Raw genomic sequence first — 16,934 nt, forward strand, 5'->3', positions numbered from 1 at the left:
GGAAGTGTTCAAAGGTTAGAGGAACTTTCGTTCTTAACGCAAGGTTAGATTTCTTGAGTGGAAAAACTTTGAACTTCTCTAGGGGGAGTGACTTTTATAGCCTTCAAGGTTCGAGGTAGTTAAGGAAAGTCAAAGTCCATGCAACCAACTTCCCAGGTGGTTTCGGAGTCCAAGGAGGATCTGGATTGAAAATGACGGTCATTTGTTTTGACCAGCAAAAATGGTGGGTCAGCAGTTTAAGAATGAATGCAGCTGCATTTTGTTTTGCCTTGTGGGAAATGGGGCCACATTCTGACAAAATAATAGAATTCATGCAAATAAGTCAAAATGAATTAATACATTACAAAATTGACATTTTTACATCTAGATACATTAAATGAACACAAAAGAGTCTTGGGTTCATACTATTCCTAGATACTATTTCTATTTCATACAAAAGAGTCATACTAGTTTTACCTCTAGAGACACCAATTCGCCTGGGCATGGTTTTATGATGAAACTTCAGGGTTTGAAAGTTATTATCCGGGATTGGAATACCAATCGTCGTAGTGAGGTTACTAATCTTCATTCCCTAATCTCACAATTAACCAATTTAGATGTCCTGGAAGACAACCAGGCCCTTAATGAGGAACAAATTAATAGACGTGTTCTTCGTGAACAAATTGAAAATATGACTATTCAAGATCATTTCCATTGGCAGCAGCGTTGTAAGCTGAAATGGCTTCTTGAGGGTGATGAAAACACATGGTTTTTCCATAAAATTGTTGCTGCCCGACGCCGTAAGTCCTCTATTACGGAGATTCTCTCAAGGGATGGCACAAGTCTTTTGACTTCACAGGACATTGAAGTTGAATTCTTGTCTTTTTATTCATCCCTTTTCAAAAAAGACGGGGGTCAGCGATTCCTTCCACTAAACCTTAAGTGGAATCCTATTTCACCTACTCAAGCCATTGATCTCGAGCGTCCTTTTATTGATGATGAGGTATTTGCTGCTGTCTCCTCTCTTGGTGTTAGTAAATCTCCTAGTCCAGATGGTTTTATGGCTGAATTCTTTAAATTTTTTTGGCCTACTCTAAAATCTGATATCATGTTAGACATTAATGATTTTTACAATTCTGGGATTATTAAGTGAAAATGAATGAGACTTATATCTGCCTGATACCCAAGAGAGTTGACTCGAGATCTATTTCTGATTAAAGACCTATTAGTCTCATTCCCTATGTTTTTAAATTATTGCCCGTGTTTTGTCAAATCGCTTGAAAAAGCTTCTTCCTTCTACGATTTCACCCAATCAACTTGCTTTTGTAGCTAATAGACAGATTCTTGATGCTTCCCTGATGGTGAATGAGCTCATTGATGATTGGACCTCTCAGAAAAAACCAGGGGTTGTCTTAAAACTGGATCTTGAGAAAGTTTTTGACATAGTTGATTGGGACTTCCTTGATTATATACTCCAGGTTAAAGGTTTTGGTTGCCGCGGGTGTAACTGGATCAGAGGATGCATTTCTAGTGCGAATTACTCGATCATCATTAATGGCCGCCCTCGTGGCAAGATTCTTCCCTCACGAGGCATAAGACAGGGAGATCCTCTCTCTCCTTTCTTATTTATCTTAGTGGCTGATTGTCTGAGTCGTCTTATTGATCATAGCTCTGCATTGGGTCATATTAGTGCACATCCTGTTGGCCATTCTGATTTTACTCTGATTCATTTACAGTTTGCTGACGACACGTTATTGTTCTCTACTGCTGAAAGAACTGCCATATGGAACTTGTTTGAAATTGTCCATATTTTTTAGTATGCTTCTGGCCTTAAAATCAATCTTGTTAAGATTGAGCTTCTTGGGATTCATGTCTCTGACTCTGATTTTGACTGGTTGCTGCATTCTTTTGGCCAGCTTCTTATTTAGGGCTTCCTTTGGGTGGTAGTTCAAAATCTGGTTTGTTTTGGCAGCCTGTGATTGAGAGGTTTCAGCATAAACTCCATAATTGGAAGTATTCGGTCGTCACACGCTTATTCAAGCTACTCTTTCTAGCCTCCTTACATATTATTTGTCTCTGTTTAAGGCTTCTTCCTCTATTATTAATTGCCTGGATAGATTGGTTCGGGATTTCTTTTGGGAAGGCTCTCATGGTGATGGTGGTGTTCATAATGTGAATTGGATGGTTTCTCAGCATCCAAAATTATTGGGAGGTCTTGGCATAGGCAATTTTAACCATCGGAATTTGGCTCTTCTTGTGAAATGGGCTTGGCGGTTTTTAATTGAACATGATGCTTTATGGAGGAAGCTTATTGTTGTCAAGTATTATTCTACTGATTGTGTTTGGCCCTCCCTGTCAATGGAGCTTCTTCCAAATCACCATGGAGGTATGTTTGTCTGTCTTTTGAGTTGATTGCTAATCGAGTTAGTTGCCGCATTGGGGATGGTTCATCTACGTCCTTTTGGAATGACTCTTCGCTTAGTTGTGGAGTCCTTTCTACCACCTATCCACGGCTTTTTCGTCTTGTACAACATTCTGAGGTTACAGTTGCTAGTGTTTGGAACTCATCTATGACTGCATGGAATTTGGACTTACGTCGTAATCTTAATGAGTTAGAGATTGCTGAGTGGGCCTCATTATCCTTTCACTTGACACCAATCCGATTGCGTGCTACCCTTGAAACTTGGTTGTGGCCTCTTGATCTATCTTTGGGCTTTACTGTCAAGTCTCTTATGACTGATTTGGAAGGTGATCTGGATTCAGACTTGACTGATCTTTATTCGGTGATTTGGAAGGATAGATATCCTAAGAAGATTAAAATCTTCTTTGGGAACTCAGTTGGGGTGCCATTAATATTTAATACTGCTGATCATTAGCAACGTCGTATGTCTTACATGTCTCTTTCTCCATCTTGGTGTCATATGTGCCATGAACATGCTAAATTGTCAGTTCATCTATTTTTTCATTGTTCTTTTGCTACTGGCATTTGGAACCTTCTCTTGCCTCATTTTGCTTGGAATTTCACTTGTCCACATGATATTTCTGATGCTTTGGTCTCGGTGTTAGTGGGACATCCTTTTGGTGGAACCAAGAAGGTCATTTGGTTGGCTTTTATCCGTGCTTATGGAGTGAAAGGAACGGACGGCTTTTTCATGATACATGTTCTTCTTCTGTTAGGTTTTTTGAGTTAGTTTTATCTACCGCTTTTTCTTGGTGTAAATTACAGCACCCTTTCACTCATTTCATTTTATCTTTCTTAGTCAATAATTGGCACTCTATTGTAATTCTTCGGGGTCTTCCCCTTATTCATATTAATAAAGTTTCTTTTACCCAAAAAAAAAAAAAATTCTACTTTGGCGACTAATGGACAGTTGCATTTATTTCATTAAAACATACTTGATTGCACGAGAAATAAACTAAATTAATGGGAAAAATAATAGTAAAATTACCATTCATTAGTCATCCACAAATAAGATAACCCACAAAATTAAATCATGGATGATTGAGACAAATACAACCAAAAGACTTATATTGATGTTTGAACCCGGAGTTGCGGAAGACTGAATTTTTTTGCTTTATTTGTAGACTGCAGTAGGTACATCATGGCAGAATTAAGTAGAAATGGGTTGAATGAATACAGCGTTGTGGGAATAGAGATATAAAGAACAAGTCATGGGTAAATTTTTGAAGATTACACATGCATCCAACCAGTAGATAGAGATGAAGTGAAAGGGAGAGTGTGCCTCACTTACTGAGACAGAACCTGTCGTGGGGTTGGACTATGACTTTTTCGAGATGATGGGATACATTTAATGCACCATGTATGTCCATGTTTTCAATATTTTGAGCTCATGAGTTTGGATACAACAAAAACAACTAAAGTTTTGCCAAGACAACTCAGCAAATAAAGACACCAATTACCATCTTACAAGTCGATAGCTGGATCCCTCATCCTTGCAGTGTTTAAACTAAAAAAAAAAAAGTCAAAATTTGTTTTTGGATTTGAGTATTATTTTTCTGTTTTGGAGAACTATTAGTGTCACACCCCTCCTGAGCCTACCTCTAAAATCCGAAAGGAGGCATGAGGACGGCAGATACCACCCTTTTGGGATACCTACTGCCCATTTGACCATTTTCCACTCAATAAACTTAAAGTTAAGGAAATAAACAACAATTGTTTGGCTAAACTTATTTTATTACAAATAGCATAACGTTTTTACAATTTCCAGACTTAACTACAAAGTTTACAACAACAACTTAGAATCGGAAGTGTAGCTGTGGCGTGGTAGACCTTGACTTTGGCAGCACCTTGGAATTCTTCATTTTTTTGCTACCTGGGAAGAAAACATGAAAAAAAAGAATGAGTTTCAAGAAGCTCAATGAGTGGTAACTATTTAAAAGAGAATAGAGAAGAGAAAAACAACAGGATTACGTGAAAACCCTAGTGCAGGGATAAAAACCACGATATAAAGTCTTTTCTTATTTGTTTTAAAACTGATACACTAAATACACAGGGACTCACTGTATAAATAGACAGTAGGAAACCTTAGGGGTCTTACACAATTACATAAATGCCCCTAGGTTAAAAACCCTATTTCCAACACTCCCCCTCAAGTACATGAACAACTCGTTGACTCGAAGGAATATAAGGGATGCATATGTTTCGACTGTCCAACCTCCTTAATATAGTGTCTGTCTATCTCCACATGTTTAGTTCTGTCATGTTGAACTGGGTTGTTTGCAATACTGATGGCAGCTTTATTATCACAAAATAATTTCATTGGAAGCTCATTATCTTGCTGGAGATCTGATAATACTTTCTTCAACCAAATTTCTTCACAAATCCCTAGACTCATGGCCCGATACTCTGCCTTAGCACTACTTCTAGCAACAATTCTTTGTTTTTTACTTCTCAAGGTGACTAGATTTCCCCAGAAAAACGTACAATATCCAGACATAGATCTTCTATCAACAACAGACCCTGCCCAGTCAGAATCAGTGTAAGCTTCAATAGATCGTTTATCGGTTTTCCTGAACATTAGGCTTTTACCAAGAGTTCCTTTCAGATACCGAAGAATACGTTCAACTGCTATCATATGATCCTCACAAGGAGCTTGCATGAACTGATTCACAACACTTACTGCATAAGAAATATCTGGTCTTGTGTGAGACAAGTATATCAACTTCCTAACTAACCGCTGATACCTTTCTTTATTAACAGGAATTCCATCATTCTTATCACCGATTTTCACATTGTATTCTACTGGCGTGTCAACAGGTTTACACCCAGTCATACCTGTTTCCTTTAGCAAGTCCAGTATATATTTTCGTTGAGAAACTGATATACCCTCTTTTGAGCGAGCCACTTCCATTCCCAGAAAGTATCTTAGCTTATCGAGGCTTTATTTCAAACTCTCTAGCCATCTCTGTTTTTAGTCTTGTGACTTCTACATCTTCATCCCCAGATAAAACAATATCATCAACATAGACAATAAGAACAACTATTTTCCCTGATGTTGATCTTCTTACAAAAATAGTGTGATCGGAATGTCCTTGAACATATTCCTGTGCTTTCACAAACGTCGTGAACCTGTCAAACCAGGCCCTTGGAGACTGTTTCAATCCGTATAGTGATTTTCTCAATCTACACTTTATTTTTAAATCGACTCTCGAACTCGGGAGGGGGACTTATATAGACTTCCTCCTCAAATTCCCCGTTCAAAAACGCATTTTTAACATCAAGTTGGTGTAGGGGCCAATCTTTATTCACAGCTACTGACAGAAGCACTCGGATCGTGTTAAGTTTAGCCACAGGTGAAAACGTCTTAGAATAATCCACTCCATATGTTTGGGTGAAACCTCTTGCAACAAGTCTAGCTTTGTATCGGTCAATTGTCCCATCTGACTTGTACTTTATAGTAAACACCCATTTACATCCTACTGTTTTGTGCCCTTCAGGCAAAGTCACCGATTCCCAGGTTTTATTCTTTTCCAGAGCTCTTATTTCTTCCATAACAGCAGACCGCCATTCTGGTTTTTTCATTGCAACACTTATGTTATCTGGAACCACCTCAGTGTCCAAGCTAGTAGTAAAAGCCTTGAACTCGGATGTCAGATTACTATATGTCATGTAACTATGCATAGAATATTTAGTACATGAACAGGTACCTTTCCTCAGGGCTATAGGAAGATCAAGTGACACATCACGTTCTTTCACCTCTTCAGGCTTCTCACCATGATTTACTATCTGTGTATCAGAAACTTCAGTAGTATCTTCCACATCATCATTAGCACGGACCATTTCATCCTCCGTAGCGTCAATCATTTCATCCTCTACAATTTCCCTTTCTATCACTCTTTTAGTATCACTGCTTCCTTCCCCCTTGGCATGCCTGCCTTCATCATTCTCCATACATAAATCAACATCATTAGGAATATACGTACCTGGACCTGATGACAGGTCAGACTCCTGCACTGGAGCCGACAGTTCTGGTTCAACAGGTGACACTGCTTCCTTCTTGAGATTCTTCCTGTAGTACGTTTTCCAAGGAACTTGATTGGTAGGAAGAACTGGACTATCATGATCAGGACTAGGTTTAGACAAGGTTTGAATGGGCGCTGACTTTAAAGGAATAGCATAAGAGGACCAGTTAGTCTCTTCATTTATGTTCTTCCCCTAAAGATGACTAACAGGAAAGAACGACTGATCCTCGAGAAAGGTGATATCCATAGAGACATAATACTTTCGAGATGACGGGTGATAACACTTATATCCACGTTGATGGAGTGGATATCCAACAAAGACACACTTCTGAGCACGAGGAGAAAATTTCGTGCGGTTTAGACCATGGGAGTGAACAAAAGCAACACAACCAAAAACCCCAAGAGAAACATCAGAGATCAACCGAGTAGTAGGAAAAGACTCTTTAAGCAATTCTAAAGGGGTATGAAGATTAAGAATACGAGAGGGCATCCGATTAATGAGGTGAGCAGCAGTAAGAACTACATCTCCCCAGAGGTATGACGGAAGGGTGGTGGATAACATAAGAGATCGGGCTACTTCAACCAGATGCCGATTTTTACGCTCAGCTACTCTATTTTGTTGCGGAGTGTAAGCACATGAGCTCTGGTGAACAATACCTTTAAAGTCGAGAAATTCTCTGAAAGAGGCATTAAAGAATTCTCACCCATTATCACTTCTTAAAATCCCAATCTTTGTTTTAAATTGAGTTTCGACAGTTGTGTAAAACTGTTGGAAAACAGAGGACACTTCAGATTTATCAGTGAGCAGGAAAACCTAGGTGAGACGGGTGTGATCATCTATAAACGTGACAAACCACCGTTTTCCCGTGGACGTAGTAACCGGTGAGGGACCCCAGACATCACTATGAACGAGAGAAAAAGGACTCGAGGGTTTATAAGGCTGAGAATGGAAAGAAACACGATGTTTCTTTGTACGAATACAAACATCACAATTAAAAGAAGTACGAGCATTATGAAATAAATGAGGAAATAAATATTTCATATATTGAAAATTCGGATGTCCTAAGCGAAAATGCATAACATAACATCATTTTCAGAAACAGAGAAATTTAAAGACATAAACCCCGATTGGTGATCATTCCTAGAGGAAGTCTCGTCAGAAAGGAAGTAGAGTCCCCTATCGTGCCAGGCAGTGCCAATCGTCATCCCCAATTTCAGATCCTGAAATAAAATTGAATCAGGTGAGAAAATCGCCTTACACCTCAAATCTCTTATTAGTTTACTGACAGATAACAGATTATATGATATTTTAGGCACATGTAAGGTATCACATAGAATTAAACCATGAAACGGAGAGATATTGCCCTTTCTTGCAACAGGGGCAAAAGATCCATCAGCAATTCGAATCCTCTCATTACCAACACTCGGATTATATGACATAAATAACTCTGAGGAACTCGTAAGATGATCAGTAGCCCCTGAATCCACAATCCATGGTTTCTTACCATTCACACTAATTAGGCCAAAAGAAGGAAAATTACCTGATTGTGCAATTGCACTCACCCCAACTGTACTTGAGCTATGTTTACCTTCACCAGGAGATTTCTTCTGAGTTTGGTCATCTACTGAATCACTTGCCAGGGAGTATTAGATTTTTCATGAGACTGTCGTCGCCTGCTATTTGGGGGCTTCCCGTGTAATTTCCAACATTGATTCTTCGTATGCCAAAGCTTTTTACAATGTTCACAAACGGGAGGAGGTTTCTTATCACCATCAGTACTGGACGGCTTGGCAACGAAAGCGGCTGCATCAGTAGTTGAGGTGGTATTATTCATGGCACACGATCAATCTTTTTCTAGTTGTATTTCAGAACAGACTTCTCGAAGTGAATGAATTGGGTTCTGGCCCAAGATCCGACTACGAACCCCATCCAACTTTGGATTTAATCCAGCCAAAAACACATAAACACGATCTGCTTCCTCAATCTTAAAAAATTGGGCCCCATCCTGTGGACAATTCCAGACAATTTCTCTACACAAGTCCATTTCCTGCCACAGCATCAACAGTTTGTTAAAATAAGAGGTAACATCCATAGACCCTTGTTTGGATTCATGAACCTGTTTATGGAGTGTATATAGCCGAGAGGCATACTGTCGTTTAGAATATAGATCTTGCGCCGCCTCCCAGATATCCTTGGCTGTGGCAGCATATAATAGCCGTCTTCCTATCTGGGGTTCCATACTGTTCACCAAGACCGACCGTAGCAACGAATCTTCTCCTTTCCAAATTTGTTCTTCAGGATCACCTGGGGCCGGCTTTGGAATTTCCCTGTCAAATATCCAAACTTGTGATGCCCTTCCAAGGCCTTTTGGATCGATTGAGACCAAGAAAAATAGTTCTGGCCATTTAATTTTTCTCCGAGGATAAATCCTGCAAAATTACCTATCGAACCAAGTAGGAAACGTTAGGCACTATAGGTAATGAGTTTACCGGATTTTCTGAATAAATCGGTTGAGGATTTTCACCAAACATCGTATCCAAATCAGAAATTTGCTGTTGCAGATAAGCCAACCGTTGTCTCACATCGTCTGGGTAACGAGCTAAACCACAATTGATTGGAACAGGTGCTGGTTGCTCGAGACCTCGACTGTTGGATGTGAAAAAGCCATCGGGTTGGCTGTTGAAGAAAACCGGATCACCGGGTCGGGCTGACAATGGATCAGTGGCGCAAAAAACTGGACAGATGAGTTTTCGGGTCGGGCTGAGCTTTCGGGTTGGGCCAGGCGTGGGTCGGATCGCGGGTCGAAACTAAATAATTGCGGGTCGGAATTAAAAGCTGCGTTCTCAGGTCGGGCCTGGCGTGGGCCGGATCGGTTCGGGTCGGAATTAAAATCAACATACCGGGTCTGGCTGGTCTACCCTAGTTCAACCCAAACCGGTTCGGTTTGCTCCAGACCAGTACTAACCCTAATTAGATCATCACTCTTCTGCTCTTCGCCCCCGACACTTCTCCCTCTGCCCTGATAGCTCCGATCGACGGTCAACACCTCCTCGCGGCCAGCCTGTTCTTCACGTCCAAGACCGCCGACTCTGCCGTGATCGCCGTCGACTCTGCCATGATTGTGATAGCTCCGATCGTGAATCGATGGTTCCTCGCGGCCGGCTCCAGCTCCGATCGGATTCTGACTGGTTCCGGAATGGTGATACCCGATTGGCTGAGGGCGATTTTCCAAGGATTGTACCTGAACGACAAATATTAATTCCGGTAGGGCATCCTGAAAACATTCCTTTACCGCTGCTCGGATTGCCGTTCTCATGTCAAAACTTGAAGACTCATCAACAGAGGAGGATTGAGGTTGATTTTCTTCCATAACGGCTAGGTTTTCGTCACCGTGCTTTGATACCATGTTAAAAAGAGTATAGAGAAGAGAAAAACAATAGGATTACGTGGAAACCCTAGTGCAGGGAGAAAAACCACGATATAAAGTCTTTTCTTATTTGTTTTAAAACTGATATACTAAATACACTGGGACTCACTGTATAAATAGACAGTAGGAAACCATAGGGGTCTTACACAATTACATAAATGGCCCTAGGTTAAAAACCCTATTTCCAACAGTAACAACATAACAAGTCTCTTTCAACGTATAGCAAATAAAGCATATCACAATTACGAGGTCAACATTTAAATCTCAGCCTTGAATGAGTCTGTTCACAACCCTACCTACACATGCGGTTGATAGTTAAAACTAAAACTCAACATATCCATTCTATCTCTTATGTTCCCTATGTGCACATAGATCCCTGCTTATGGGCTCAGAAGCTAGGCCCGTCAACCTTCTGACCATCCCATACGAGATTCCTCTCAAAGGCTCAAGAACTAGGCCTCATGGCCCCCTGACCATCCTGTAAGATTCTGCTCCGGATTCAGGAACTAGGTCTATTGACCCCCTGACCATCCCGGCCACATTCTCATTCTCATTCACAACATAAACATATATCAATAAAGATATCATAAAACCTTAAAAGAAAACCACTCATCTTGATTGTCAGGAACCTTTCTCTCTTTCCAAGTTCCTTGGTCTCCCCTGGCTTCCTTTTGAACCCTAATTTCCAGATTCAACTTCAAGCTTAGATTACTCAGTTTTCTGAGCGTTATTTCAGGAAGGTTCCTTCTACAAACATGTTCTAAATTGTCTCATGAGGCTCACTTTAAAATCTCAACTCAGAACTCCTCTTGATTTGGCTGGAATCTTCAAATTATTAAGACTGGCCCAAGCTTACCCGAGAGCTCGACCCTTCTGTCCTTTCTTCACTCTCCAGCCCGATTCTTTTGAGCTTATTCTCCGGAAGCCCTGCCTTGAAAACTAGACACCCAGAGCTTTCAAGTGGCTTTGGAATCAGTCAAAATGCACAAGTAGTTTGGGAGGACTCCTCGTTTGAACTTGGGTTACAATCTGTTCCCATCGCCTGGACAGCACCTGCACCTTTTGCCTTCTTGATCAACGCATGGTCTTGCTATCAACGCATGCTCTTCGTGATCAACGCAAAACTTATTTCGAATCTGCCCTCAAACACTCTTCCTAATGTCCTTTGAAGAGAATTTGTGTTATGAATTGAAGAGAAGCCTTGTGGTGGTATTTATAGGCCTTTAGCAACCAATCCTCATCATCTCTTAAGGCTCCAATGCATGACACCTCTTACTTAGGAACTTTCAGAGTGTCTTCACCTTGCTTTGCCACTACCTACTTTCATGCCACTTCCTACTTGCTCAGTTGCGTTGTCCTCCCCATGCACAAGTCCTCTTTGCATGTCTTAATATTCATCCACCTCCTCCTAACTTAAGCTCACACTCCTCTCGGTTTAGCCACTTGTCCGGATGATTTGCTATTCAGCCTTGCTCTCCAAGTTTCTTCAATTCATCACCTCAACGCATACTTTCCCTTATGGTTGAATAGCACTCCTTGCACATCTACCTTGTCAACGCATGACTCTTACCTATATGCTCGCCGAGTTCCCCTATTTGAACCTCCTAGTCATGGTGCCAACCTAGTCTCATCGCATGGTTGCAAGCCTTCCATCGCCTAACCCTTTGTTGGCCGCATCCTTGGCCACCACTCAACCATCGCTTGGCCTATTATCCACGCATGACACCACCACATGCCAAGCCTTGGGTCAAGCTAGGTCTTAAGCCAACGCCTCTTGGTTTGTCTTTTCGCATGCCCTCACCATATGCCTACTACCGATGTGCCCTCGCGTCAATGACCAAGGCTTGCCTTGACATCGCCTAGCCTCTTGTCATCACCTAGCCTCTTGTCATCGCCTAAGCCCTCATGACCAAATGCAAGCATGCCCTTGTTGCTTGCCAACGCCCATAGTCGCGTGCACGAGACCAACACATTCACCACCCAACCTCGCAAGCCTTTTGTGTGCCGCAAGCCCCATGAACGCATAGACACTACACTATGTGCCCATCATAGCTTGGCCCATCGCATAGCTTGATCGTGTAGCTCTTGTGTGCACCGCATGCCCATCTGTTGCATACCTCAATGCACGCTACCTCGCTCCATCGCATAGCTCTAGTGTGCATTGAGTAGCCAGCGCCTTGCGCTCACTGCCGCACACTGGACAACACGCGCGCCCAGCCTCAATCGCTTAGCTTTGCACTCATCGTCTAGTGCCTATGCTCATCGTTTAGTGCTATCGTCTGATGCTATCGTGCAGCCTCGCAAGCAGCTATGCGATTGCCCTCGCACAATGCCTCAACGTCCAGTGCCCACATTCGCGTGCAACCGAACGCGTCCTACTCGCGCCTGGCCCATCCTCGTTACTCGATGGCCCTTCCTCGCTGCTCAATCACGCAGCCTCTTGTCATCCCAATGCATGAGCAGCCCTTGTCACGCCAACGCTTGGCCAGTGCCTCATGCCAACACTCGACCAACATGCGTCCATCACTTAGCCAACAAGACTCCCTCTCCAAGGCCAAGATTAATACATAGACACCACACCATGCGTCCACCACTTTAGCCAACATGATACCCTCCGATGTCAAGACTCACGCATAGCCAACTTTCACCATGTGCCCATGTCTCACAAGCCTCAATGCATGGTTGTCCTAGGCTTCAACACTTAGCCAAATTTTCACTTGTTAAGCTCCAACTCAATGCTACTCAAACGTTTACTCCAATACTTAGAATTTTTCTTCCCTTCAACATAAGATTTAACTTATACTTGGTTTATTTCCTTAATTACTTGCTTAAGTAGGGAAATTGGGATCCGGGTATTATAATTAGAACCTCTTAAAATTGTTTATGAATTATACCAAAAAATACTTGTTAAATTTAATACACAATGTCTTTTTTTAAGTCAAAAAATCAAATTCAGATTCAATCTTTTATACTATTGCCTTGCATGCCAAGTTTAAGAAACACCTAGGTCCTGCCACAACTGTTCCTATGCTTTATAGGATCTTTTGTGGCTCTGAGTACTTCATTTAGTTTCTTGTATCTTCATTTTTCCTGGTAAGTTTTGCTGAACTTTTTCTTGCTTCATCCATAATTTGAATGGGGTTTAGTTTTCCTAAAAATTCATTCAGCTCAAGCTTTCGGTTTGTGAATGAAATATGAAGTATGAACTACTAAATGTTGCAAGGAACTTCTGGCAGTGAATTTCTTAAGTTGGAAACTCTTGTTTTATTACCAAATTATAGTTACCTAGTCAGTGTAAGGTTTTTTACTCAAAAAAGGGGGCCCATTTTAATTGTTATGTTCAAGTGTTAGCTATCCAATTCTTCTTTCCTCCCTTTCACAGGATGAGTTGTTTACAAATTCTTGCTACTATTGTTTCCTGTTCTTTGGGATTTTACATACATCCAGTGATACTTGGTGATCCCACTCTTACTGGTTGCCCCTTTCTCATTGTTTCAGATTGGGGGTCTAAAATTGATGTAGTTGGATTTTGTTTCCTCGACCTTGCTTCAAATTATCAACCGCCAAATTCTCTTGTGCAATGGATGGAAGCTGGCGAAAGGCCAATTTACATTGGATTTGGCAGCCTTGTGAGATATATGTTTCCCCTTTGCTTTTCTAGTATTTCAGTACATGCATCAAACATGATTTAATCTTCCAATTTGTAAATAGTGAGAATTTTATAGATAATATTTTCAAGTGTAATCATATATGTAATGAAGGATGTAGTTGTTAAACATTAAAATATAACTCGAGAGACCCAACTAAAGATCCAAGTCCTGTGAGTGAACTGACATTGAACAAGAATCCTTAATTCTGAGCTCTAAAATTTAAATGCTCCAGCCAGGATTTCTTCTCTGCATTGCTTCATATTTTAGGCTATTGAAATGCTTATGTTTCAGTTATGCTATAAAACAATTGAAACAGGTTGAAATTGTCCTTTTTTTATTTTTATTTTTTTTATTATTATTATTTTTAATTTGGTGTTTGATGCAGCCTGTTGAACAACCACAAGAAATGACACAGATTATAGTTGAAGCTCTGGAAATTACAGGAAGGAGAGGAATAATAAATAAAGGCTGGGGTGGTCTTGGAAGCTGTTAGTCTAATATTTCTATCCTTTTTCCTCCCTTCTAAAATTATATATTACGTGGCTTCCAATGCTTGACTCATGAAGAAATATGGATCTCTATATCTAGTGGCAGAGCCAAAAGAGTTTGTGTACGTGCTGGATAATTGTCCCCATGATTGGCTATTTCCGAGATGCATGGCTGTGGTAAAGTATTTGAAGTGTTACTCAAAACTTAGGCTTTAAAAAGCTATTTTCTTTCATAATTTTTATTCTGAACACTGTTTTTTGCAAGTTTACACTCCCTTATATCAATAATAGAATCAGTCTTCTTATTGAATATAGCCGTACAATCATTGCCAAAAATCTTCTCTTTGCACCAATTTATATGACCATAAATTGATTAGGCAGCTTATTAGAAGAGCTAAGCATCGTTGTGGTATAGACTGTCTCCAAGCTTAACATGTATGCATTTTCACGGATATATGGATTGTTATTTATATAATTTTGTGAAACCAAACAGACATGTTTGAGTTGTAAAATGTGTAAATAGAGGATTCAATGGCTAATAAGATAAATACTAGTTGCCTGCTTCTCTTTGAACTCCATCTCTGTCTCTCTATGGTGTGTGTGTGTAGAACAATCTAAATATAGCGTTTCTTTCAGGTACACCACGGGGGTGCAGGAACAACTGCAGCTGGACTCAAAGCAGCTGTAAATTTTTATTATTCCACCGTTCGTTTTGCAAATTACTTGTAACAATTGAGTTTAGCCATATTCTTGTTTTCTTCAGTGTCCAACAACAATTGTGCCAATCTTCGGTGATCAGCAATTTTGGGGCGAGCGTGTGCATGCACGGGGACTTGGTCCCCCGCCTATCCCAGTTGCTGAATTTTCACTTGAAAAGTTGATTGATGCCATAAACTTTATGCTTGATCCCAAGGTATTTCCAGTACTTATGTGAACTTTTGGTGACTTCTAAAACTCTATATTGCCGTCAGGTTTGCAAAAAGATTCTGTTGTTATGTGCATCCTGAACAAAACTTTTATTAGAACTTAATAATTATTTCGGGTCTTGTACTTTTAAGACTTGTTTCATTTTCGTCCTCATTTTTTTAAAATGTTCATATTTAGTCTATATGGTTGATTGCTTTCAATTAATGTAAAATTCGTCCTCACCGTTAGTTTTTGTTCAACATTTGCTAAAAGTAATTTATTCCTTCTAAGTCTTCACTCTCGGAAATTGATACGTTCTGTAACTTGTATGAAAATTATTATTATTATTATTTTGCCAAATTGAATAAAAGATAACTACGAGGTCCATTCTTAAGATCTATTGACAATCAAGGGACTGAAATTAGACAATTAAAAGTATAGACCATAAAAATTCACCCTAAACTATAAATCCTAATTGGTATTTTAACCAAAAAGAAAACTCTTCATGTATCATAACTTTGTGAAAATGTACATATTGCTTGGAAAGGAACGATGGCCTGATGTTTCAGTCACCAAACTCAATTCTTCTCCCTTTTGTCATTAATTCTATTAGATTGTTTATCTTCTCTCCTTTGTACACATCACTTGCATCCGAACCTATGACTTCTTAGAGGAAGGACAAATATCTTAACCATTGAGTTATGCTTACGTTGACGAACTATCTATTACTTTCTATATATGACGAACTATGTATTACTTTCCGTATATGACGAACTATGTATTACTTTCCGTATATACTTCGCTGTATTCTTAATGACGGATATTTTCTTGGCATCGGCCGGCTTGCAGGTAAAAGAGAGGGCTGTGGAACTGTCCAAGGCCATAGAAATTGAGGATGGAGTAGGAGGTGCAGTGAATGCTTTCCACAAGCATTTTCATCAAAGTAGAACTCTGGCTAAACCTGAGACTCCGAAACGTGGCTTTTCGGTTAGACGCCTTCTCCATATATCTTAATCTTATTTGCTATTTTATTTATTAGATGCATACATCATCTACAGAAAACTACCTTGACAAAAGGCATTATTGTTGTATCTGAGTAATCTAACATATAACTTCTTGTAATGTGAAAGACTCTTTAGCTTTCATTTTGAGTGTAATATAAACTAGATTGGTGTATGAACAATAAATGTTACTCTTCACCAATCTCATACTTAGAACACAGATAATATTACAAAAAGAGAGTCTGCTTTACGATGATTCTCTACTTTTTAACATAAGAATAATTGTATTATTGCTTTTTAACATTGAGGTTCATTATTAAATCTGAGTGACTATTTAATGGTGATGACGAGAAACAGTTTCTTAGCGAAAATGTGACAGACGGATAGTTAATGTTTTGTTCTTGTGATTTTCATTTTTACCTTAGATCATTCCTAATTTACACGTTTGGAATCAATTTTCGTATTTGTGATAATTGTAGAATTGTCATGAAAAAAAAAATTTGCAAGACATTTTAAATGTAAAGAAAAAAATAATTATGGTTGACAGTTTTTAACTGTCATTAATTTATATATTTTTTACCGTTTTCTTTGCATCGTTGTGTATATATTGTGTTTTTTGAGGGTCAATTAAATAATTGTAAAGAATACATAAAAAATACATTTGGAATCGAAGAGTGATTTACCGTCATAAAATCTAAAATTAGTAGTAGTGAAAGAAAATTCATTCTTCATAAGAGGATTCATTAACTTGCATGTGTACTCCATAACACAACAGCTATGTTCCGACTAAAAGTCAATTATGTAAATCAAATTGATAAAAGAATGTAATTCATTAGCTTTAATGTGTAATCTTTATTTTCCATCTATGGCAATTGCAAATAGGCTAAAGTTTGTGTAAACGACATTATTAGCTTAAATCGGAGAGTTTTTGTACCGGATTTGGGTGATTATTGATAATGTCATCCTGGGATTTGACTGCCTCAATACTATCAGATAAAA

At 39.6% G+C, this 16,934-nt stretch overlaps 1 protein-coding gene across 5 annotated transcripts in view; it reads left to right on the forward strand.

The window, feature by feature from the left end:
• The window catches only part of LOC120072247 (sterol 3-beta-glucosyltransferase UGT80A2-like), a 34,999-nt gene extending 18,763 nt beyond the window's left edge, over positions 1-16,236 (forward strand). For all 5 annotated transcript variants that reach the window (XM_039024671.2, XM_039024669.2, XM_039024670.2 and 2 more), the window contains 6 exons: positions 13,389-13,519; positions 13,926-14,028; positions 14,129-14,205; positions 14,665-14,712; positions 14,792-14,941; positions 15,784-16,236. In XM_039024671.2, the coding sequence (XP_038880599.1) occupies positions 13,389-13,519; positions 13,926-14,028; positions 14,129-14,205; positions 14,665-14,712; positions 14,792-14,941; positions 15,784-15,948 (674 nt within the window). In that variant the 3' untranslated portion in view covers positions 15,949-16,236. The remainder of the gene's footprint in view (positions 1-13,388; positions 13,520-13,925; positions 14,029-14,128; positions 14,206-14,664; positions 14,713-14,791; positions 14,942-15,783) is intronic.
• The last annotated feature ends 698 nt before the right edge of the window (positions 16,237-16,934 follow it).

Source organism: Benincasa hispida, chromosome 2 (assembly GCF_027475165.1).
Source record: "Benincasa hispida cultivar pf3 chromosome 2, pf3_genome.v1.1, whole genome shotgun sequence".
Classification (NCBI taxonomy): Eukaryota; Viridiplantae; Streptophyta; class Magnoliopsida; order Cucurbitales; family Cucurbitaceae; genus Benincasa; species Benincasa hispida.